Source organism: Scardinius erythrophthalmus, assembly GCF_964197995.2.
Source record: "Scardinius erythrophthalmus genome assembly, chromosome: 16".
Taxonomy (NCBI): domain Eukaryota; kingdom Metazoa; phylum Chordata; class Actinopteri; order Cypriniformes; family Leuciscidae; genus Scardinius; species Scardinius erythrophthalmus.
Window position 1 is genome coordinate 4104743 of NC_138236.1, and position 24583 is coordinate 4129325.

A 24583-nucleotide genomic window follows, 5' to 3' on the forward strand; every position below is an offset into this window, starting at 1 on the left:
TTATTTAAGTTAGTTGAAAGTAATAATACTTATATTGAATGTTATTTCAGATTTATTTAAAAAGTGTTCGTTTTAATTAAAATAACACTGTGACATATTAAAACACCGATTTTATGTCGCTTGACAGTCTGTAGTTACACATTAATGAACTTTTGGTAACACTTTATTTTACAGTCCTTGTTATATGTTGTGTAGTAATGACAGTAAAGTATGCATAATTACATGCAACCCACCCTAAACCAAACCCTAACCATAATTAGATAGTAAGTACATGTTGTTAATTAATATAACTCAGTAGGCTACTTAAATGTACAGTTACACTGTAACAATGACACCTTAAAATAAAGGGTTACATTTTATTTTAAGGTGTCATTGTTACAGTGTAATTATATATTGAAGAAGCAACTACATACTTACTATAGGGTTATAGGATTAGGATTTGTTTGAGGGTTAGTTGCATGTAATTATGCATAATTTACTTTTAATATACGGTAATGTAACATATGTAACAAGGACACTGTAAAATAAAGTGTTACCAAATAAAATAACCAAACTTTTGAACTAATAAACTTATTTAAATAATTAGAGTTCATACAGTGTTTTACCATATTGTTTTTAATAACTAATCATATTTAAGCAATAATCCACTCAATGCTGTGATTTATAGTGATTTTTAACACGGTTAAGGCATTCCACATCATGTTTCACAATGAGGCAAATGTTGCTCTTTCATATATTTGGAGATGTTTCATTCAAGTATCCACTTTGTCTTAGAAGTCAATTAGAAGAATGAAAAATAGCCACAAATGAGTCAAAAACTGGCAAGTAGAAATAGCAGCCTTTGGTCTTGGGATGTTGAGATCTTTGATTGCAGTCTTGTACCTTCAGCAGAGATCTATGGATTTGTGGTAACCACATTATTTGTGGTCATTTCTAAATTAAATGATGATGCGAGCGTCATCTGATCTCTTCTGGATTGTTCTTGACAGGGTTTAATGGAGACCTGAGGATTTCTTGATGCATTGTTTCCATAGATCTCTTTTCCCACAGCTCCTCTATCCCACAATGCATTTTCCTGTTGTGTCATTCCAGGTCTTCTGTCTTTTGATCTCACTGTAAGTCTATCTGGATGCTTTGAATTGATCAGTGGTCTTGCTGTGGGTCTATATTTACCACCTTGAGGAGGAGTGTGTGTGTGTGTGTGTGTGTGTGCTGCTGGAGGTCATCCTCACCCGCAGAAACCGTGAGACTGAGAGGCCAGAGGAGAAGCTGAGAGCATTACAGAAGGTGAGACAGCAGGAAACAATAAGGAGAGTTTAACAGAGCGCCGGTGGAAGAGGGTGAGACAGGTGAAGGTCGAGGAGGAGGAGAGACGGAGACGCGTCGTCCTGCTGATCATCTGAAGGGCCTGTAGAACGTGAGTGGATTTACAATGGAAAAAATCTGTTTGCAATTTTCTTGTGCTCTTCAAGAGACTCTGCTCTAGTGTGTGCTTGAAGACGCTTATTAGCTTTTAAATCAGTGGCTCTCGATTGGCGTCTGTTCTGAAAAACACTGCCAAATACTAAACTATTTTGCTGCAGATACGTTACTTTGAATAAAAGAGTCTGAAACACTTCACGTTTGACTTTAAAGGCATTTTTCTTTTTCTTTTCTGCAATGATATTACGTTGGGTTACCAATTGATGTCCAATGTCAAACCTGGATCCTGAAGCAACGGCTGATTTGAATGATAACCCCTGTTCAATGTCTTGGTAAAATGCTGATAAATGCCATTTTACTTGAATGTCTTGGTTTTCAATCATGATTTTATGCCAATAACACATTTGTTAGTGAATTTTGATAATGCAAGCATCAGTATTTCTATTGCTCATACTTAAAGTTCAAGTAGTAAAATAACTATAACTAAAACTGAAATGTTAGAAAAAAACTACTAAAATTACAAAAACACTTAAAAATAGCTACTAAAACTGAACTAAAATTAAAATAAGACAGAAAACAGTCAAAATATTATATTATTAATAACAGAGGCCATTATTTATTTTGCATTGCGATGTTATTTTCATGTAAGTTAAGCTCATTTTACTCCCACATTTGTATTAGGCTACTGTGATGCAAAAATTAAATAAAATAAAATATGAAATATGTTCAACGATTATTCTAACAAACCATTTAGGCCTATCTCTTAAATTGATTCAGTATAAACTTCTTTGCATTCCCGTTTCTCAAAACAGCTGGCAATGGCATTGTAAACCAAGCGCCTGGAAAGCAGAGATGAAAAATCCTGCCGTTTGGAGTTTATGGAGTTATTTCTCATAAGCCCGTTCATCCATCTCCTCCAGAGAGTTTCTCTCCATCAGTCTGTTTTCATTGGCCTAGATGCGATCTCTCTGTGGAGGGGCGACGGGTTGCTGTTCGGCTGATGACAGATCAATTTTAATATGCTGCAAAGTGACCTTTTGTACTCGGTCTTCAAACAAAGTCCTGACACGGACACTATAGGATCTGGTTTGAGAGGAAACGTCTGGGACAGGAGCCACTGTCTTTCGGAGAGCCTTTGCCTCAGATTTAATCTGGTTAAACCTGAGGGGAAACGCATTTCTCCGTCTATGATGGAAACGCAGGTGGTTGTTGCAACTTTCGGGTAAATGAAGCCATCCTTCAAACGCGACCTGATTCTGTTAGGTTCGGCGAGGGGCGCGTGTGCCATCGGGGCTGATTTATGACTGCGGGACTCTCGTGGGCTGCATTGAGCCTCACAACTAATGAATTATTATACCCACAATTGCTCACAAAGGGACTTTCACCAGGATTCTTACACAATGGTTGTCCCTCTTCTCCTTTCAGCTCTTAGCTGATCGGGTCTCATTTATAAAACTGTGCGTAGGATCCTTACTAAAAGGGCCAAACAATATTCAGACTTATAAAACCGTGCGTAAGCCAGAACCTGCGCAAAATTCACTTTAAAAATCCCAGTCAGCAAAATATTGTGTGCACATGCGTCTCCACCCCGAAATAACCATATATGGAGCTTACAACACTAGTTTTACTATGCATATCCTCATCTACATATCATTTGCATATGCATATTCATCCACGTGATACCACATTTAACGGTATAGACATTAGGAAAATATGAGATACGGATGTGCCGTCACATTACATTGATAAAAATCATTTAGTAGCCTATCCTTGCCTTGTTTTTGGATAAATAAATCATATAGTGTAAAATACATTATAAAGTTTTTCTCAATCTTTTCCACTGGCCAAATAGTATTTTTAATTGATTTATATTTTTAAATGGAAACAGATAGGCTAGACCTTGTTGTGCATTATTTGCACGAAAATATTTTCTCAGACAATCTGCTGTTATCATGATAAGCAATTCTCTCTGTAGTTAAAACATTAAAACACACATGCCACAGGAAAGCACCACATCCACTACAAATATTTATATTTATTGAATATATATATATATTTGTAACTTCTCAGTAATGATTTCATGTGTTTAACTCCATTAATGAGAATGGCATATTTAATCCATAATGTTTATATCAGAAGTATAACGTAGTTTAAATCATCCTTTTATTTATTTAAACTGTTATTGTGAACATGCACTGTATGATTAGGACTCATAATGAAGATTTACGGTTTTCCTTCATCTAACATTATAAATATGCGTCAGTTTCACTAAACGGCCCAACGCGCTCAGTGGCGCGGACATTTAAGAATGGATGGATGTTTGCTTCATGTGATAGGCTTGGTGAGTGAAATTATATTTGTATTAATTTTCTGTATATGTATAATTTTATTTAAATATTCTATCTAAAAGTGACCAAAAATTCATTTATCTCCAGCTCACCATCCGTGTTGCCAAACTGCTCCGTCTCCAAAAATGTTCGTACGCATGGGTCAGAGTTTGCGTGCAGGTGCGCAAATTTTCCCGTCAAGTTTGTTTTTATAAATCACAACTTATGCCTCGAAAGTTTTGTGCATATGCAACAGTTATAAATGAGGCCCCTGGTGATTGGGTGAAACTCATGAAAACAGGTCACATTTCACACAGGAAATTCTATTTTGCATTTCAAAGATTGTTACATCACATTCTTTATAGATATTTTTAATATTATCTCATATATTAGGCTGCTGTCACTTTAAGACTTGACTCAAGGATCCATTATTCTGTTACACGTGCGTTTTTTTAGCGCAATTTTCCACCGGACAAAATGTACCGGTCTGTGCGCACCAATCTTGCACTTCTATCTACTCCTCAACCAGACCTAGAGACTTCGGTTTTCGGCATTATGTTAAGGAAGGTCTAATCTCGGGAACGCACAAAAAAAATCCAGGAAAAGATTTACTATCTCTTAGTGTTGTGATCCCATGAGGTGAGAAAATTGCGCTAAAACACTCACCGAGTTTTTATTACTTGTTTGTTTCTCAACAGTTTATGTTCACTTAAAACACTGACTGTGTTTACGTAAGCACTTGCTAAGACTGGCATTTTGTCTTTATTTTGTGTGTATTTGACTATTTAACTGCAGAGTCTGCAGTCAATTTAGTCCTGAGAGGCGGCTTTGTCCCGCACACTTAAGGTGTGAGCACAAAATTTACTAGTTACAAAATTACTTATAGATAGTAGAATGTCTTGTGGACCATTGAAATAAAGTGTTACCTTTGTTTTTATTATTAATTTATTTTTTAAATTATTATGCATATATTTATTAATTTTTTTTTAATTATTATGCATATATTTATTATTACATATAAAACAATTTCTAAATATTTTTAAATACATTAATAACTTCATTTATATATAAAATAATATAAAAATATATATTTTATATAAAAATCTTTTTTGCATTATCCTTTTTTACATCTTTTTTTTACATTATTTTTTAATGTCAATATTTTTTATTAAGTTTATTTAGTTTTAGTTATTTTAGTGCTTCAGATTCAGCTAAACATGAGAAATGTTGACTTGACTTGGTAATTGTTTATTTTATTTCAAGTAATGATTTTTTTTTTTTTTTGTTACCAATAATAACCCTGAATGGCCTAAAAACAGGCTTCACTTCAATGCAAAATATTTTTAAATAATAAAACTGGCCATAAGATTCACTCTTTTATTGTGTTGGCAAGCCCACATGTAGATTGAACAGTGATACTGTAATGTTTTGCATAAGTCCTTCATATTGCTGGTGTCCTGTAGAAGTATGATTTTAGTTTTTCAGTTTTTCTGGAGGGGGGTGTAAATGGGCCGTGACTTCCCGCGTACCATCACTGGGCCGTGTCTGGTGTTGTGGATGTGACAGATCGCTATCTGTCGGTGTGCAACGGACTGGTGTGATTCTCTTTCTCTAAGTGCTTCTGTCCTTTTGACAGCTGTGTCGTTCTGCTCTGATGCAGGTGCTGCTGAGAGCTTCGCCATGGCAACCAAAATAGTAACACAGCGTTGCCAGGAAGAGCAGATGGACCAGATGTCTCACAGCATGGAGATGTCCTCCCAGATCAAGAAGAGAAAGTTCAAATCCAGGTACAGCCACACTGACCCTCAAAGCACGCCATGAACATTCCCCTGCGTCACTCCACTGGATGCCATGAACATTCACACGCTTCCCAACTTTAGGAACCAAGTGTAAATCACCAGCTGAATTAGCTGAATTAATTAGTGCATCTCATTGACACTCGCTCGGTTTGCTGTCCTTTCAGAGAGCAGCTGTGCAAACATATGAGGTCTTAACGGCTCCGGTTCAGCTCTTCTAATGGGACGGGTGTCTTAGAAGGAGGGATCAGGAAAACATGAATGTGTTTTCATCATTTACTCATATTTACTTATGAGTATATATCTTTTTATAATAATGCATAATAATACATAAAAAGATGATATGCTGCATGTCTGAGCTGCTTTTTTACATGTAGTTAAAGTGCACTCATGAAAATATTTAGACCTAAATTTAAGATTTGTGTATTGGAATTGCATATAACATTTCCATCCATTTGGATTACAGTTTTAACATAAACTAATAACTTAATGTGATGCATATTTGTCAGTCATGCATGAATGAAACGGGTATGTTTATGCTGATTGGAAAATGTGATTGTTTAAAGAAAATCAAATAGATGCAAATAATAGTTAATAATAAACTATGCCATTATTTTTTTGGGTGCAGAAAACATATCTGTTTCATTCATGACTGACAAATATGCCTTGCATTAAAGTTTATTAATGTAAAACTGTTTGATCTAAATGGATGGAAATTGTATATAAAATTCAAATACATAAATCTAAAATTTAGGTTTAAATATTTTTTGAGTGTATATGTTGGCAAGCTCTAAAAATTGACAAACAATTTACCCTAAAAGTAGTAAATGAGTAGTATGTGAATAAAAGCCTAAATTCAAGTCTCTTCAGAAAATCTGGACTAAACCACTCGATTCATATGGATTAATTTGACGTTCTCTTTATGAACTTTTTGAAGCGTCAAAGAGGTAGTTGCATAGCTGTCAATGGAGGGATCAAAAAGATCTACATTTGTGTTCTGATGATGAACAAAAGCAACATAAGGACAACATGAGGGTGACATAATTTTCATTTTTGGATGAACCAACCCTTTAATTAATAACAATGATTCATTACCGTGCCACTTGTTTGGGATCATGTGTGTGATGGTCTGTGGAGATTACATGACAATTACTGATGGGGAAGGCAGCTGTGTTTCACCCTGACATGTGCTGGAGTTATTCTGAGCTCACCGAGGCATCGCAGCCATGGCAAACTCCCAGGTGTACACTAGTGTTGTTGACAGACACATTAACAATAGACACACACACACAAGTTCTTTCCCAAAACCTCCTGGGGTTAAACCCGTTAAGGACATGTACCAATGCATCATGGTTGCATTTGTTTGTACCTTGTACTATTGTGTTAAAAAATGCATGTTAATACAGCATAAGAGAACCTAATTCTCTTCATGCAATTTTTTTTTTTTTTTTTTTTTTAGGGTCAGTTATGACCTGGACTGATTACTTTATGAAATTCCCACCTTTTAAGGCATCTTATGTTCACTCCTGAAGATGCCTTGGCCAAATTTATATTTAGGCATTTAAGTGACTTGGTCACTTAAGAGGCCAGGTTTTCTTCAAGGTTTCTTTTGTGGAGAATACAATGACAAAATGCATTGCAAGTTTGCAGCACACAGTGAAATCGTGTTTATTAGAGCATCTTAGCAACATGATACCATTAAAATCAAGTTAAGAACGTATTTGGATGCATCACAAAGGTCGTTAACTGACAAAAAGCTTTGTTTACACTTCACACAATAGTATAATTAATGTTTCCCAAAGTTTGCTTCAGTTCAGTTTGCAACTTCTCTTCTGGCTTATTTGACAGTCAAAGCGAACATCAACAGTGTTGGTATGCTATATCCATTGGCCCATTCACTGAAGCTTATATTACACAATTACTTTAAATAACTTCCTTCTTTTCTTTTGTTGGCCTGTTGGAGAGAACATACAGATCCGCAAACACAGATGAACTTCTGCTTTTGTCATCGTATCAGTCGCAGGTGTTCCTCTGTAAGCGGGAGGGTCGTTTAAGAATGCTTCTGAATCTGAATCCGAGAGTCGCTGTTTAAATAGACACTGATCCACTTTCCATTGTGTCCCACTGGATTGACTGACTATTTCTGCCTTGAATCCTGTTGGATTTATCATTTTTACGAGATGAGCGTGTTGTAAATACCAGTGAGGATCTCCAGATTTTCTTTGAGCTCCAGCTGTCCGTATGGAAGCGTATTAATTAAAGAATCATGGGCAAAGACCAATATGTTAACACTGTAATTTATGAATATTGACTTTGTACTCATACTCTTGATTAAGTGTATAGCAATAACATTTGAGAGAAAATATACTACTCTGTCATTTAACCAGAGAAATATTAAAAAAAAGACACAAAATTTGCTTTATTTTGATTGAATACACATCTCATAATGATATTGATGCCCTCCGGAAACAAGTACATCTCAAAAAAATAGCATGTTCTGATATGATTTGTTAGAAAAAAAAAATAACAAATATATTGGCCACTAAAAATATTAATGCACTTGGAAAATTAAAAAAGCAACTAATAATTATTATTTTTATTATTATTACTTTATTGCATTACTACAGTAGGTTTAATTTTAATTTATTTATTTTAATCATTTAACTTTTCAGATTTTTTATAATGCCTTTGAAAGGAGTCTTTTATGCTTACCAATGCTTTATAAAAAATACAGTAAAAACAGTAATATTGTCAAAATAAGTGTTTTCTATTGTAATAAATTAAATTGTTAATCCAAAAAAAATGACAATTATGCCAAAGATTTTTTTGAATGTTTATTATGCTCACCAAGGGTGCATTTCCTTAATGAAAAATACTGTAAAAACATTAGAATTTTGAAATATTATTACAATTTAAAAGAACTATTTTCTATTTAAACATATTTTAAAATGTAATTTATTCCTGAGATGCAGAGCTGAATTTTCAGCATCAGTCTTCAGTGTCACATGACTCTTCAGAAATCATTCTGATATGCTGATTTGCTGCTCAAGAAACACATATTATTATTACTGTCACTTTTGATCAATTTAATTGCTTCTTTGCATAAACATAAAAAAAATGACTGACCCCAAACTTTTGAACAGTAATGTAAAGTTATATAGTACTATAAAACTGAGTAAATGTACAATGACAAACGGATGCATAAGATGTGAAACTGCTTCATTAAAGTCTAATTCTAAAGGACATGGACTGGCTCACACAAAACACCTGCTCGAGAGTGACCATCACCTTTAAACCGGTCTGAAGCAGCGCTCTGAGCCAATGCACATGTGGATCAGCAGGTTACTCAACCTCCGCTTCAGTGTAGATTTATTTCATCTTATAATGAGAGTCCCTCTGTCTCTGTCACCTGAGAAAGGAACATGCAGTGCAGAATGAATCAGGCCGTTACGCAGGAGGCTGATCTGAACTGATAGAAAGACTCCTGTGGGCGCTGATCCACTAAACCCTCACAGGCGGCTGTGGAGAGATACAAGCCTCTGAGAGCTCAACAGAAGACCAAGATGTTCAATATAGATGGAGACGGCTGGCATTCACACCTGTGAATTTACATTTGGATATAGAAAGTGAAAATAGAGTAATATTAATGATATTGGATAATGGTGTTGAATTTGCCAGAGTTTCCGTCTACTTTTTTAAGTATTTTTCCATTCATTTTTCCCATAGTCTTCCTTAAAGCACAATAAGCCATGAACCAAACTAACCCACTATGAGGTGAATCACAACATTACAAACTTTGAATTGAAACCAAAATGTACTAAAAAATCTGACTGTGAACTTATCAGCTTTAATGAGAGGAAGAACAACACAATACAAGGACACATTGCAAATAGAATTGAAAGCAATGGAGAAATATAAAACTTCATTTGAAGTTGTTGATTATATCTCCAGAAACAATATGTATTTTAGGTTTATTGTGTGTTCCAGACGGAGATCTGATCTCACAGAGTCCATCTGGGATCGCATGAAGAAACTGATAACCTGAGGCTTATTCTTTTCACTTTTTGTGTGAAAGTCACATTTACCAGAAATAGAACTTTTATTTCTTTATGTTATTTAAACAAACAAGCAAGCCCAGCCCAGAAAAGAAAAAGTAATGAAAAAGTATATAACACATTACTTTTCATATAAAATAAATAAGTAACACTTTTTTAGGGAGTAACACAATATTAAAGGGGTGGTTGATTATGATTTGACTTTTCTAACTTTAGTCAGTGTGTAATGTTGCTGTTTGAGCATAAACAACATCTGCAAAGTTACAACGCTCAAAGTTCAAAGCAAAGGGAGATATTTGCTTTTAAAGAAATCACAACTACACATAAGCTACATAAATTCATCAACTAACCATTCAGAAATGTTCTCCACATGTTGTCACTTATTCTTGAGTCTCTCCATCATTGTCAGACTCCGGTTTGAACATAAAAGGCTAGAAGTTTTTGACATTTTCAATGCATGTCTGTGTGAGTGCAGGCTGTTGAAGCTCCGCCCCCTGTGCCGGGAGCAGCAGCTCATTTGCATTTAAAGGGCCAGACATAAAACGGTGCGTTTTTGCTCACCCTCATAAATTGACAATTTTAACATGCTATATAAAAATATCTGAGGGGTATTCTGAGCTAAAACTTCACACACACACTCTGGGGACATCAGAGACTTATTTTACATATTCTGAAAAGGGCATTATACCACCCCTTTAAATGGATTACTTTTAAAAGTAACTTTTCTCAACTCTGCTGCTAAATAGAGGAAATGAGTATAATAGTGCAGAAAAGTCTTTGTAATGTTGTAAATTTTGTTAGGAGCAGATGCAGAGCTTTCCATGCGACAGACAGAATGACAGAAGCACATCAGTGCAAACGGCTTTCTGTCAGAAACTCTTTCACTCCATCTGTCTCTCTCTTCTCTCTTCTCCACCTCAGTGATGCAGCTTCTGGCAGCTTTAGCTCAATATTAAGAGTATGTCACATATAATGTACACGTTTGTGCATGCAAATGTATTGTGAATGTTCAATATTTCACCCATGATGCAATTGTTTTTTATCTTTGCGTTGTGTTTGAACAGTGATGAAAAGGCCTCGTTCAGTGAATTCTATCCTATCATTCCTGGCGACGTCATGTCTGTCAAGGAGATCCTGACCGAGCCCAAGTTCCCGCGCCACAGGACATGGTACAGTGAGAGCTGAAACACACACACACACACCGTGGATATTCAGGTTTAATGGGGACATATAGGCATAATGATTTTTATACTGCAAAAAAATATATTTTCTATCCACTACCCCTAAACCTCCCATCACAGAAAACTTTATTTATGTATCATTTGAGTATGATAAATTGAGTTTTCCTCATTTTTTCCCATAACGTAGGGTATACAGAACCACACACACACACACACACACACACACACACACACACACACACACACACACACACACACACACACACACACACACACACACACACACACACACACACACTGCATGGCTTTAGCAGCAAGTGAAGATGTCTTTAGGTCACCTCTCAGTAACATGCTGACATGCTGACATTATCATTGTGGAGCTTTGCTTTGTTAAAGCTTCGTGAGGGCCACAGCTGTCCTGCTGAAAATGTGAAAGGTTTAAAAATAATATGATGGAGTCACAGAGGCTGGCAGGACACGGCAGGTCAAGGCATGATTTACATGTCAAACCGTTTTATCTGCCGTGGTCTTTGCTCGCGTCAGATTCTCTCAAACTTTCAGTAGATTTACATACAAAATAAACACTGAAACATACACAGTTTTGGGTTTCGTTCCATGAAAAATAGGACACATGCAAATACATCATGCAGGAAAAGAGCCACAGCAAACACTTGGGGAATAGGGGAAACTTTTCACAAGTTACAAGTCTTTAGGGGAAACACAATCGGCTCCTAAAACTATAGGCTCTAAATGCCTACGGCTGGGTATTATATTTCAAAAATGTCCAAAAAGAAAGAAGCTGATGTACTGGAATACATGGACACATCTCAAAAACCTGTTTAGGTCAAAATCAAAAGACAGAAATTAGACATTTTACAACAATTACATTTCGTTTTTTTGGAGTGACAGTAAGATTTTTTTTTTTTTTTTACATATTTACATTATTAAGCACATTTACCGCCAAACTTCTTGTTTCTGCAATGCACAAAAAACATTTTGATTTAAATGTAACTCTATCTATATCTATCTATCTATCTATCTATCTATCTATCTATCTATCTATCTATCTATCTATCTATCTATCTATCTATCTATCTATCTATCTATCTATCTATCCATCTATCTATCTATCTACAGTATCTATCTATCTCAGTATCTATCTATCTCAGTATCTATCTATCTATCTACAGTATCTATCTATCTATCTACAGTATCTATCTATCTATCTATCTATCTATCTATCTATCTATCTATCTATCTATCTATCTATCTATCTATCTATCTATCTATCTATCTATCTATCTACAGTATCTATCTATCTACCTATCTATCTATCTATCTATCTATCTATCTATCTATCTATCTATCTATCTATCTATCTATCTATCTATCTATCTATCTATCTATCTATCTATCTGTCTGTCTGTCTGTCTGTCTGTCTGTCTGTCTGTCTGTCTGTCTGTCTGTACTGGTCATGTTCTTGACAGGTTTTGTGTTAAACGAACTAAAGCACCTCTCTCATTTTTTCTTCGACACTTCTGTTTTTCTCGTCCTTTCTGCGCTGTCGCTTTCCCCCTGCTTAGCATGATGGGAAAGGCACATCCCCTATATTCACCTCTCACACTTAACAGGTTTACCTGCAATTCACAGCGCGCCGGCAGCCGCTTTAGTTTTCAGGCTGGTAATCCTGTTCAGACGGAGACATTAACACGGTCATGCCTCTTCCGCCAGAGGGTTACGGCTCCAGGAACAGCCTGGGAAAAAAGGTTTGAGTTATAGGATAAAAAGGTCACTTCAGTAAATCAAGCTTCAAATGCAGGATGGATGATTCGAGGATGAGTGATAAAGCCCGTCAGCACAGGGTTCGAATGAAGGTCAGGTAGGAGAGTCACTGTAGTTTAGTGTTTTAAGTGAAGGTGAGATGAGAGAGAAGAAGAGCAAGATCGGGATCAAGTGGATAGATGTGTTCATCTCATAATCTCTGCTGAATATGTTGCTCATATGAAGTAGTGTCACGTTAGTCTGTCTATGGCTGTTTCTCTCTGCTGTATCTCACATTCACACACTCAGCAGCTGAATACGGTTGTCAGTCCTCGTCTGAGTGTGTAATCCTGTTCCCGGTGTTTGGCAGCACGACACCAGACAGGTTCAGATGTTGGCCTCCGTTTTTATTATTTACAGCACGAGCCACCGCAACATTGCAATGTTTTCTGATATGTAAACGCTCTCTGACTGAAAGTCAGTTCAGACTGATGCTCTCAGCACTGAGATGAAGGAAGACCATGGATCTTATCAAAGTGAATCCTTTATCAACTCGTCAGAAGGATGAAAGTCACGATCTTCACGTCAGGTCACGGCTCTGGGACCGTGCGTCTGATGTTGCTCCAGTACAGACGGAAAACTAGTCTGGAAAAGCGGCTAGTCTGACTTAAATGAACAGATGGAATCAACACATCCAGTGATTGAACTATAAGCTTGAGAAATCTTGCAAATAAACAATATAAAAAAATAAATAACATAAATATATATATATATATATATATATATATATATATATATATATATATATTCATTTATTATTTATTTTTATATTAATATAAAGATGCATAACTTTCAGACAATGTAATTATTTTCTCTTGTTTTCTCTTTTTTTTATTCATATTTATTCATTTATTATTGTATTACATTTATGTCTTATAATATTATTTTCAGACCATTATTTTCTCTTTTCTTTTATATTATTTTTGCTGTGATCTCAACATAACAAAAGTTACAACAACTCAAAACTGGAAAAAGTAATGCATAATCTCTAAATTACCAACATTTACAGTATTAACTATCATCCTAAAGTTGTACTTTTTCTACAATTTTACAGCCTTTTTTTTTTCAGTTTTAGTAATTTTAGTACCTCAACCTATTTTTATTTCAGTTAGTTGCCAAGGCAAAATTTCTCATTTTTTATTTAAAATTTTTAAGTTTAAGTTTTTATCTGATTCTTATATTTGATTTAAGCTTTGTTTTAATTACTTATAAATTATTTCTAATAGTTTTAGTTTTAGTTTTGGTTAACAATAACAACACTGATATACAGAGGGGTTCAGAAGTGCAGGGACCTCAACTGAAAATGCTTCTATTTAGCATTTTCTTCATAATTTAATACCTTTTTTTTAAATCAAAATAACAGTTTATGTGTATCTCTCCTGCTTTAATGCCAGCAGTAAATGAACAAAACCTGATGATCATTTTATCCTGGACCCAAAAGCATCTTGAGCTCTAATGGAAGCAGGAACATGATTATCTAGAAAATCCCCAAAGTTTCAGTTTATTTCCAGGTTTAATTAGAATTGCATAATGATCTGCTGAATAGAAAAGAGCAAAAATGAGAGGGAACGTTGTCTGGGACTCTTTCTTGAGTTTCCTCTCTCCATCTAAATCTGGATTAATCCTTTTCACATTCATGTGTAAATAAGTTGGACCATTATGCCGTTTTTCACGTCAGAAACGTCCCTCTTTCTTTCAGGCTTAGTCTTTTAGACTCTCTCTACACAAGTGCATTCATTTGAGTCAGTCATCAGTCTGGCGGCGCTGCACTAAACTCATCCAAAGCAAAACAGCAAAGTGTCAAAGCGGAGAATGGCAACTTCTAATTGCACTGAGACATTTTAAATCACCTGATATCGACCCTGAGGATAACTGGCATTTTTGTTTGTCTCGTCTGCCATCTGGATTCGTGGCACGAGGCTCGGCCAGTGTTTCTGCTGACCTCCTCTAAAGCGCTGACATGACAGCCAGTTAAATGTCACGAGCATCGTGCTCCTCTTCAAATGAATTCTGACTTCAGGGAAAGTTCACGCCGTTCAGATAATCATTAGTTGCTTTGAAACCTTTCATAAAAAGTTTTAATAGTGCTTTTGACAAAACGGTTTAAAATGATGTTCACTCCAGGGTTATTATAGTTAACTAAAACCAATAAATTTCCGTTACTTGAAATAAATAAACATGAATTGAAATAAAATCAAATAAAAACCTTAAAGGGACTATATGTACGAATTTCCATGTATTAATCGCTTTTTTAATTTTGCAATGTGTTAACAGCTTGCTATACTGCGAAGCTTAAAGGGTAACTCTCGCCAAAATGCAAGCTAGGGTCTTTTTGTTAATCTACTCAAGGCAAACCTTCATTTAAAAGCATAATTAGAATGGAAACGCCAATTTTAAGTTTGACCAGATCCCACTCCCTATTAAGCTCTATTGTACCGAATTTTGGTTGTAGTTCCACCAGAGCTCCACTGGGGGCGATCGCCATGAGTGCAAAATGAATGGGAGTCAATGGGGCTAGACAGCTAAATGTGTCTCTTTCACCTGATTGCCGTTGAGAAATCTCAAATCTGATTGTAGATTTTGCAAGTTCAACATGGGTTATAGGTCGAAAGTGGAATGAACGAGTACTTATGTCCTTTCGATTTCTTACAGGTTGAGTTGTTGTTGCCCATAACACGCTAGCATTCTGCTAATGAACGCTGATTGGTCAGTGAAGGACTGATTGCGACTAGAGATACCGCTTGATGGCATCGTGTCATCCGCAGCGGGACCAGAAACAAACAAAACAAAAACTCTTCTAGCATGTGTATTTATCTGTGTCAGCTGTGTTGTCGATGCACCAAAGCGACTGAAGGATTGCCGTGAAGCAGTATCTCTGGTCGTACATGTATATGACGTCATTGACACTTTAAAAGACTTTTTAAAGCAAATAAGGGACTCAAAAAAATCTAACACCCAGCAATGTGTAATTTATTTGCATCTCCTTTCGAATACAACATTCAAATTACTAGACAAAAAATTACATCCTGAGAAAAGTGGATTTTTATTGGTATAGCGCCATAGACCTCCATTCATTCTGCACTCGTCCTGTGAGCGCCCTCATATGGAATCAGAGAGGAACTGCAACCAGTTCAGAAGCCGGAAGTTTACTGAGAGTGAAACTTCTCGCCATATTAGACATTCTCTGGTTTGACCGTATTTTCGTTTTAGGTTAAGTGCCTTGTGAATGGGAGTGAATGAGCACTTCTATGATAGCATCAAAAATCGCTATTTTTAAAACACTAAGAAGACTCGACACAACATGAAACTTTGCTTGGAAGTATCACCAGGGGCTCTACACATGAACTCCAGCATTGAGAACATTGTTTGTGTACAAAGAGTTTACTAAAAAGAAAGATTTTGAACAACTCACTGTGTGTTTCCGTATGCCGGCATTTTGTCAGTCAAAAATAGTCGATCTCTGTAACAGGGAGGAGAGTAAAGATGGAAAGCTCCTATTCATTATAAATTCTCGGATAATTTGTTGTTTTCTCGTTAGTGAAAATCAATATGGACTTTGTATTTGAAAAAGGATCCTCATATATGAAACAATACTAAAATTCAGAGTCAGTTCATTCACATTCGGAGATCTACTATTTTTGACTGTCAAAATGCCGGCGGACACAGAGACAGTGAGTTGTTCAAAATCTTTCTTTTTATGTTCTCAATGCTGAAGTTCATGTGTAGAGCCGCTGGTGATACTTCGAGCAAAGTTTCATGTTGTGTCGAGTCTTCTTAGTGTTTTAAAAATAGCGATTTTGATGCTATCATAGAAGAGCCCCATTCACTCCCATTCACAAAACGAAAATACGGTCAAACTTAAAAGTGCTGTTTCCATTCTAATCATGCTTTTAAACAAAAGTTTGCCTCGGGTAGATTAACAAAAAGAGCCTAGGTTGCATTTTGGCAACAGTTATCCTTTAAAGACCCTTTTACCCTCTCTCCTCTCTTCTGTTCGATTACACGAATGCTTATACAATATTCAGGATGATGCCAGAAGAGCCATTCTGTATTGTAATGTCAATGTGCCTTGCAATTAATTCAAACTATAGTCTCACATAGGCATATCTAAATAGTCTATATCTCTACACTTTATAATCCAACTATCATAAGAGTGTAATTTTAATGACCTCATCTGTCGACATGACACGACATCACTGCGATCAGATGCTTACTGAACGGCTGTTTTCTCACTGCTGTCATTTGTGTTGTTTATTTTGTTATTGAGAGAAAAGCGCTCTGCACATGTTTACATATTCATCTAAACATCGCTCTCAGCAGCGTGGACGGCGTCGGGATGTTCATTAACAGTATATCGCAGCAAAGGTGTTTTCAACCGTGAGTATATCAGGGCCTTGAATCACGTTCAGTCTCTTATACGTTACGTGAGCACGAGCAGTGAGACGCTGGCTGCAGTTCACATTATGGCCACCGGTGGGTGTCGCAACTAACAAGGGTTTCTGATTCCAAAAAACATAGACCATTTAGACCAGATTATGATTTCACTTTTCTAATTTAGTTAGTGTGTAATGTTGCTGTATGAGTTACAACACTCAAAGTTCAAAGCAAAGGGAGATATTTGCTTTTAAAGAAATCACTTTTTAAAGGAGAACTTGGTAACTTTTTTAACTTAATAAAACTGTCTAGAAATCATTTGGATGGTTAAACAACCTGTTCTGGTGATATTGGTGACTTTCCCCGCTCCCCCCAGCGTTCCCAGGCGGAAAACCAACCTTGCAACTTGGAGACTACCGTCCCGGCAAAATAGAAATTGGAAGTCTCGTGAGAAACGAGAACGAGCGCGAAACACGAATCGCTTTACGGCAATTCAACATAAACACACACGCATGTATGATGTATTACCAGATTACCCACCTCGGTAGACATAGCTCCACGCGATTCAGTTGGCTTGCTCCGATCAAAACAAACGCACATGAGCAGCGGTAGAGAGGGGGAGGAAGCCGCCGCAAGTGAGTTTTTTACGACCGTGTTGTGACACATACGCCCCCCCACAGCTGTAGGGGGAGCTCGTGGGGAAAACATGCGACAACAAAAGTGAAAATCAGCGAAGAAGTGACTAGAGTTCGCTAGAGTTGCCGAGTTCTCCTTTAAGGACGACAACAAACGGCTGGTAGAGACTACACCACATTCCTCACTGGTTAGTGACATCACCAACCCTAGAATTTACATAAACCCCGCCCCTGAACACGATTTATAGATTATCAAGACAGAATATGCTAATCAATGACAAGAAGATAACTCCACATAAGCTACATAAGTTTATCAACTAACCATTCAGAAACGTCCTGTTGCATTTTACATGTTGCCACTTCTTCTTGAGTCTCATCCATCTCCATCGAAGTCATGTCTGACTTCGGGTTGAACATAAAAGGCTAAAAGTTTTAGAAGTTTCCAGTGCATGTGTGTGTGAGGAAAAAGGACAGGAGCTCTTGGAGCTCCCCCCCCCCCCCCCCCCTGTGCCGGGAGCAGCAGCTCATTTGCATTTAAAGGGACAGACACAAAAACGGTGCGTTTTTGCTCACCCTCAAAAAGTGACAACTTTAACATGCTTTATAAAAATATCTGTGGGGTATTTTGAGCTAAATCTTCACACACACACTCTGGGGACATCAAAGACTTATTTTACATCTTTTTAAAAGGGCATTATACCTCCCCTTTAAACTTAAATTTTATTTCAGCTTGTTGGCAAAGCAACATTTCTCATTTTTATTTAGTTTAACTTTTTTTTTTTTAAAATAACTAAAAATAAAACTGAAATAAAAAAAATGTATAAATATATAGAGAGAAAATAAAAAAAAGGAATTCTAAATATATATATAAAAAACTAGTATCTCAATGTTAAAATAACTAGTTCACTCCACTCATATCAGTGGGTTCATAAGCATCTTGCAAACAAGAAAATGTCTGACCTTTGACCTCAGGGAGGCCCTGAGAGAGACCATGTCCAGCGACGAGCAGCGTGAGAGAGACCAGTGGACTCTGTTCGGCAACGAGGCTGAGAAGCTGGAGATCGGGGTGATCAGAAACCAGCATGTTGTCCGTGAGCGTGTGGATCGATTCGCGCTGCGCCGGGAGGTGAGTGATACACACACCAAAGAGAAGAGCTCTGCACCTCGAACACACACCTGCATTCTTCCACTGCTTAGTTTTGAAGAAAAAGTTTATCCCAATTAATTATCTGATAAATATCTGTCTGTCGTTCTCTCTATATATCATTCTCTCTGTCTATCATTCTATTACAGCGATAGTTGCCAAAGCAATATTTCTATTTTTAATGTGATTTATTAAAATAACTAAGACTGAAACTGAAATAAAAATTTATAAAACTATATTTAGACATATTTAAAAAAAGATATATATATATATATATATATATATATATATATATATATATATATATATATATATATATATATATATATATATATATATATATATATAAAATATCCAGTTGGATATTTCCAGTCCAAATATCAAAAGAATTTTTAAATCAAGATGCATTTACTAAAGTGGTAAAATGCCATTAGATATTATGTCTTGTTTTCTGGTGAAATAAATGTAAAATTAAGTGAGAACAAGCAAAATAAAACAAGCAAAATTATCTGTCCATGGGGTAAGAAAAATAATCTTGTTTCTGTTTGAATTAAGATTTTTCTTACCCCATGGACAGATAATGTTGCTTGTTTTAAAGGAGAACTCCGGTCAATTTTAACATTGAGCTCATTTTTTGTACATTTGGAGTGCTGTCAGTACAGAGAACAACGACAAAAATCGGTGTTGCCTACACCGAGTTATTCTATTTTTAAAATTTGCACCCTGTTGACTTCAATAGGGCAAGTACTAAACCTGCTTTTAGCCTCTTAACATCCTTGATGTGTCATTACAAGTACAGAGAAAATGTGAGTGATTCCTTCAGAGTGAACACGGGTGAATCTGACTGCAGTAGATGTGAAAGATATGAATAAAAATTATGTTATTTAAGCCAGCGCAAATACCTGTGTTTACATCCTGTTTTTCGGTTGAAGTCCAAAGTAGTCGACCAGTGATCATAGGTAACTAAACCTATGCGCGTGAACTCGGTAATCGATTACTTTGGACTTTAACCGAAAAACAGGATGTAAACAGGTATTTGCGCTGGCTTAAATAACATCATTTTTATTCATATCTTTCACATCTACTGCAGTCAGATTCACCCGTGTTCACTCTGAAGGAATCACTCACATTTTCTGTGCACTTGTAATGACACATCAAGGATGTTAAGAGGCTAAAAGCAGGTTTAGTACTTGCCCTATTGAAGTCAACAGGGTGCAAATTTAAAAAATAGAATAACTCGGTGTAGGCAACACCGATTTTTGCCATTGTTCTCTGTATTGACAGCACTCCAAATGTACAAAAAAATGAGCTCAATGTTAAAATTGACCGGAGTTCTCCTTTAAGCAAAAACTCACTTAATATTGATTAATTCCCCCGGAAAACAAGGCATAATATTTTATCTAATTTCACTTATCTATTAAATGCATCTTGATTTAAGAATTAATATATTTAAAAAATAAATAAAAATAAAGCTACTATAAAAATGGAATTAAAGGAATTAAAACTTTAACTAAAATTTACATTTTTAGAAAATCTAAAAATAAAGGCTAATTCAAAATATGAATAAAAACAGTAATAGTATTTCAGTGATACTAAAATTTTCTTGTTTTAAATGTAAGTGTAAACATGTAAGTCATTTTTTATGCTTTGGAATGACATCAGAGTGAGAGAGTAAATTGCTGAGAGCTGTTTGTTACTCTTCATTCCTCGTTTTCACACACAGGCCGAGAGAAAAGCTTCAGTGCACATGAAGTTTATTGATGATTTGAGCATGAAGGCTCCTGACTTCCCCGTCCCGCTGCGATCGCACACAGTGTGGGCCGGCATGGATGTCAAATTCTCCTGTACGGTTCAGGGCTGCCCGATTCCCAGCATCACATGGTGAGAGTCTGTGCAAGCCTGTGTCTGGAAAACAAAAGAGCCTAAATCTCCAAAGATCTCAGAGTGTGACTCTTGTCCACAGGTATAAGGATGACGTTCCTCTCCGAGGATCCCTGCCCTGGAACTACAAGCTGATGCAGAAGTGCGGCCTCATCGTGTTAGAGATCAGAAGGTGAACTTCAAAACCTGAATATTAAATTGACTTCAATCAATGTTATTTTACGATCATTATTATTCTAGTTTTTATGGGAACACTTTATAATATGGTCTCATTTGTTTATCTAATGCATTAACTAAAGTGAACTAACAAGGATCATTATGTTTACTACATTTATTAACCTTTCTTAATGTTAAAAATGTTCATGTTTATGTTCACATGCATTAACTAATGTTTACAGGGTACAACTTTTGATCATAAAAATGTATTAGTAAATGCTGAGAATAACATTTAAAAAGATTAATAAATGCTGAAGAAGTATTGTTAATTGTTTAACTAATGAAACTTTATAGTGAAGTGTTAGTTTTTATTAATATTTTGAACACATTTTTATTTTTATATTTTCCATTTTTATTTAGTTGAAAGTTTAGTAATTTTGTTGTGTTTTTGTCATTTTAGTTTTTTTGTGCTGTCAAAACAATTAATTGCGATTAATCATTGCAATATATTTATATACACACACACATATATTATATTTGCAAACTTTTATGTTAGATGTGACAGCGCTATTTTTTTATATGTCTATATAGTTCTATATAGTGTAATTTTTATTTCAGTCATATATTTTACTTTAAGTTAAACTAAACAAAAATTAAAAATCTGAAATAAAAAATGCATATGCTTTTTAAAGTCCACATTATTTTCAGATTTGATTTGTTACAACTTTTGTTTTGTTGAAATCACAACAAAAATGTGATAAAATAAGAGAGAGAGAAATCAGTTATATTATCTGAAAGATACACATCTTTATATTATTATAAGATATAAAAAAAGAATACATACATGTTTTATGTTTAGTTGTGCTTTAGTCGTGACCATTTAGTTTTCTTTCTTCTCAGATGTTCTGCCGAAGATGCCGGAGAATACAAGGTCATAGCGAAAAGTTCCCTGGGAGAAGTGACGTCCTGCGCCAGACTGCTAGTGAACTGTGAGTTGATGTTCATCCGGTTATTTAGGTGTTGCTTGACTTGTTCAAGGTCTACAAAGCTGCCATTTAATTGATTAGTGCTTAAAACCAATTTTCCCAAACTAATTGAAACTATTACCATTGCTAGCAGACAATACATGTTAATTAGTGCAGTCATTAGTGTTATATCAGGAGCACAATGATCTCTGGTCATTCTCCAGAGCTGTCTAAGAGTCAGTCTAAGCTGTTGAAATCTTATTGGCTGCATTAATGAAATGTTTGTGTAGCAACGCTAAATATTTTTGTATCCTTTATTCTTCCATTTGCAGCACACGAAGGAGCAGAAGCAAAACTGAAGCGCTTGTGGACTCCCAGTAAGTGCCTTTGCTCTTCATAATGCATAAAATGTGAGGCCTTTTGGAGTACTTTAACTAGTGATGCTGTCAGGTTGGGTACTTTGAAGAAAGTCACACAGGTGTAAAACCACCAACATGTGAATAAATCAGGATGACAGGAATTGGTGATTACAGTTTACGTGTTTCAATGTGGTAGAAGAATGAGACAGGAATAGTTCATCCTAAAGAGCTTCATGAATATTCTTCAAAAACTTGTTCCAGTAGATTGACAGATAGAAATCTATTTTTCAACGTTAAGTTTTGTGTATTCATGTGCACTGCTGTTTATTAAATTGATCAAACGGTACAGTAAAGACATTTATAATATTACAATAGATTTATTTTTTTTTAATAAATGTTGTTCTTTTGAACTTTCTACTTATCAAAGAATCCTGAAAAAAATATATCATGGTTTCCACAAAAATATGAAGCAGCACAAGTATCAATATTGATAATAATAATTTCCTGAGCAGCAAATCATCATATTAGAGTGATTTCTGAAGGATCATGTGACACTGAAGACTGGAGTAATGATGCTGAAAGATCACAGGAATAAATTACTTTTTAAAACATATTCAAACAGAAAACAATTATTTTAAAGTGTTATATTACTGTATTTTTGATCAATTAAATGCAGCCTTGGTGAGACGAAATCGTTAAAAAATGATAAGATGCATGCTTGAGAATTGTATATTTTGACATATATATTGTATATTGATATATTGAACCAACCACCCATAATACCCCAGCATTGTGGCGTTGGGTTTTGCATACAGACACACTTTGCATGCAAACATTTAGAGCAAAAACGACTCGATTGCTCCAGTCCATCCAATATAGCAACAGCATTTTCAAGCAAATCTGAATGCCCATTACAGCCCTTCTGCTGATATGAGAGAGCATCACTATTCATTTGCAAGCGTCTGGAATTGTGTTGTCGAATTATAGCGGCACACATCACTTCCAATTCCATCTCGCTTCAATTCCTTGCTAAACAAATAGCGTGTCTCCTCAAACGTTGTCACATCGGCCCTCTGTGACGTCCCCTGCGCCGGGCTGTGGCATTTGTCTCATTACACTAATATTTGTCCTCGTCCTTGGGATGGTTTTCGGTGCTATTTGCCAGGAATGGAAACTCGAAGGAAAATGATTTTTTTTTTTCAATAACACTTCTGTGGTTTCTCCCGCTTGTACAACATATGCCTTAATTGAGTCCCTTCTTGCATTCATTTTCATCGCCTGCTGAAGGCAAGAAGAACACGAACAAAAGCTACTTACTGCCTGTCACTTCTCAAATGTAATTAAAAGTGAGTGGATTGAAACATTAACGACTTGATTCCTGTAGAAACTACTCAAGCAAGACTTTTTTTTTTCTTCTGAGTGAAGGTGAAGTGAACAGTGTGGACTAAATCTAATTTCACTGTGTAAGCAGTTTTATATCAGAGAAATGGAATGGTGATTTTTACTGGAAATACCAACGCTATCTCACAACCAATTCGTACGAATGAGTACGAGATTTGTCTAAACCCCAGTGATGGGTAGGTTTAGGGGCGGGTTATGGAGCGAATTATGTGCCATAATTAAACAAACAAATCCAGCATTTTGCAAACAAACTCGATGTAGGCTACTTCGCAAAGGAAAACTCGACTCGCAAACAAACAGAAGCAATGTGCAAGTGCAAAGGCCAGTTTGAGTGAAAATGCAGTGGAGTAACAAATATGTATTGTGTTTTACAAATAAAAAATAAATGAGCCAAGATAATACTTCACAAATAAATACAAACCATCCTACAAATTGCATGTAACCTTTGGACAAATACCAAATCTAGTGCATATAAATGATATAAATATCTGTCTGTTATGATTGTGTGACACTTGACTTTTTATGAGATCTCTTGGCTCGATTTTCTCACAAATGCAGATGAGCAACTTCCTCTTCTAAAACAGTAGATGGCGCAAAACTAGGGGATTAATTTAGCGCTATAGTCTCCCGGGAGAAGCGCTGATCTGAAACTTGTCTTTGCCAGAGCTGAGGAAAATGACTGAATTGCCGTGAGATCGGGTTGGAAATTCAAGGAAAAGGATTCAACGCAAATACCGATAGGCGATTATTCAGGATGATATCTGCCGATACCGATACTAATACCGATAGTTTGATTTTCTGTTGCTGTAAATCAGGGTTTCTCAAACTCGGCCACTGATTTAGCTCTAACCCTGATCAAACACACCTGAGCAAGCTAATCAATGTCTTCAGGATCACTAGAAACTCACAGCTAGGTGTGTTTGATCAGGGTTGGAGCTAAACTGTGCAGGACAGTGGCCCTCCAGGACCGAGTTTGAGAAACCCTGCTGTAAATAGTGTTGTCAAAAGTGACTTCGGTACCAACTCAGTCCTGAAATCTAAAAAATGTGACAATACTAGCATTTTG

At 35.9% G+C, this 24583-nt stretch overlaps 1 protein-coding gene across 1 annotated transcript in view; it reads left to right on the forward strand.

Moving 5' to 3' along the window:
* The first annotated feature begins 1194 nt into the window (after positions 1-1194).
* The window catches only part of myom3 (myomesin 3), a 69963-nt gene continuing 46574 nt past the window's right edge, over positions 1195-24583 (forward strand). Inside the window, exons 1-8 of the mRNA XM_081389101.1 lie at positions 1195-1417; positions 5410-5536; positions 10665-10769; positions 18584-18737; positions 20479-20636; positions 20719-20808; positions 21693-21781; positions 22090-22134. Of these exons, the coding sequence (XP_081245227.1) occupies positions 5430-5536; positions 10665-10769; positions 18584-18737; positions 20479-20636; positions 20719-20808; positions 21693-21781; positions 22090-22134 (748 nt within the window). The 5' untranslated portion in view covers positions 1195-1417; positions 5410-5429. The remainder of the gene's footprint in view (positions 1418-5409; positions 5537-10664; positions 10770-18583; positions 18738-20478; positions 20637-20718; positions 20809-21692; positions 21782-22089; positions 22135-24583) is intronic.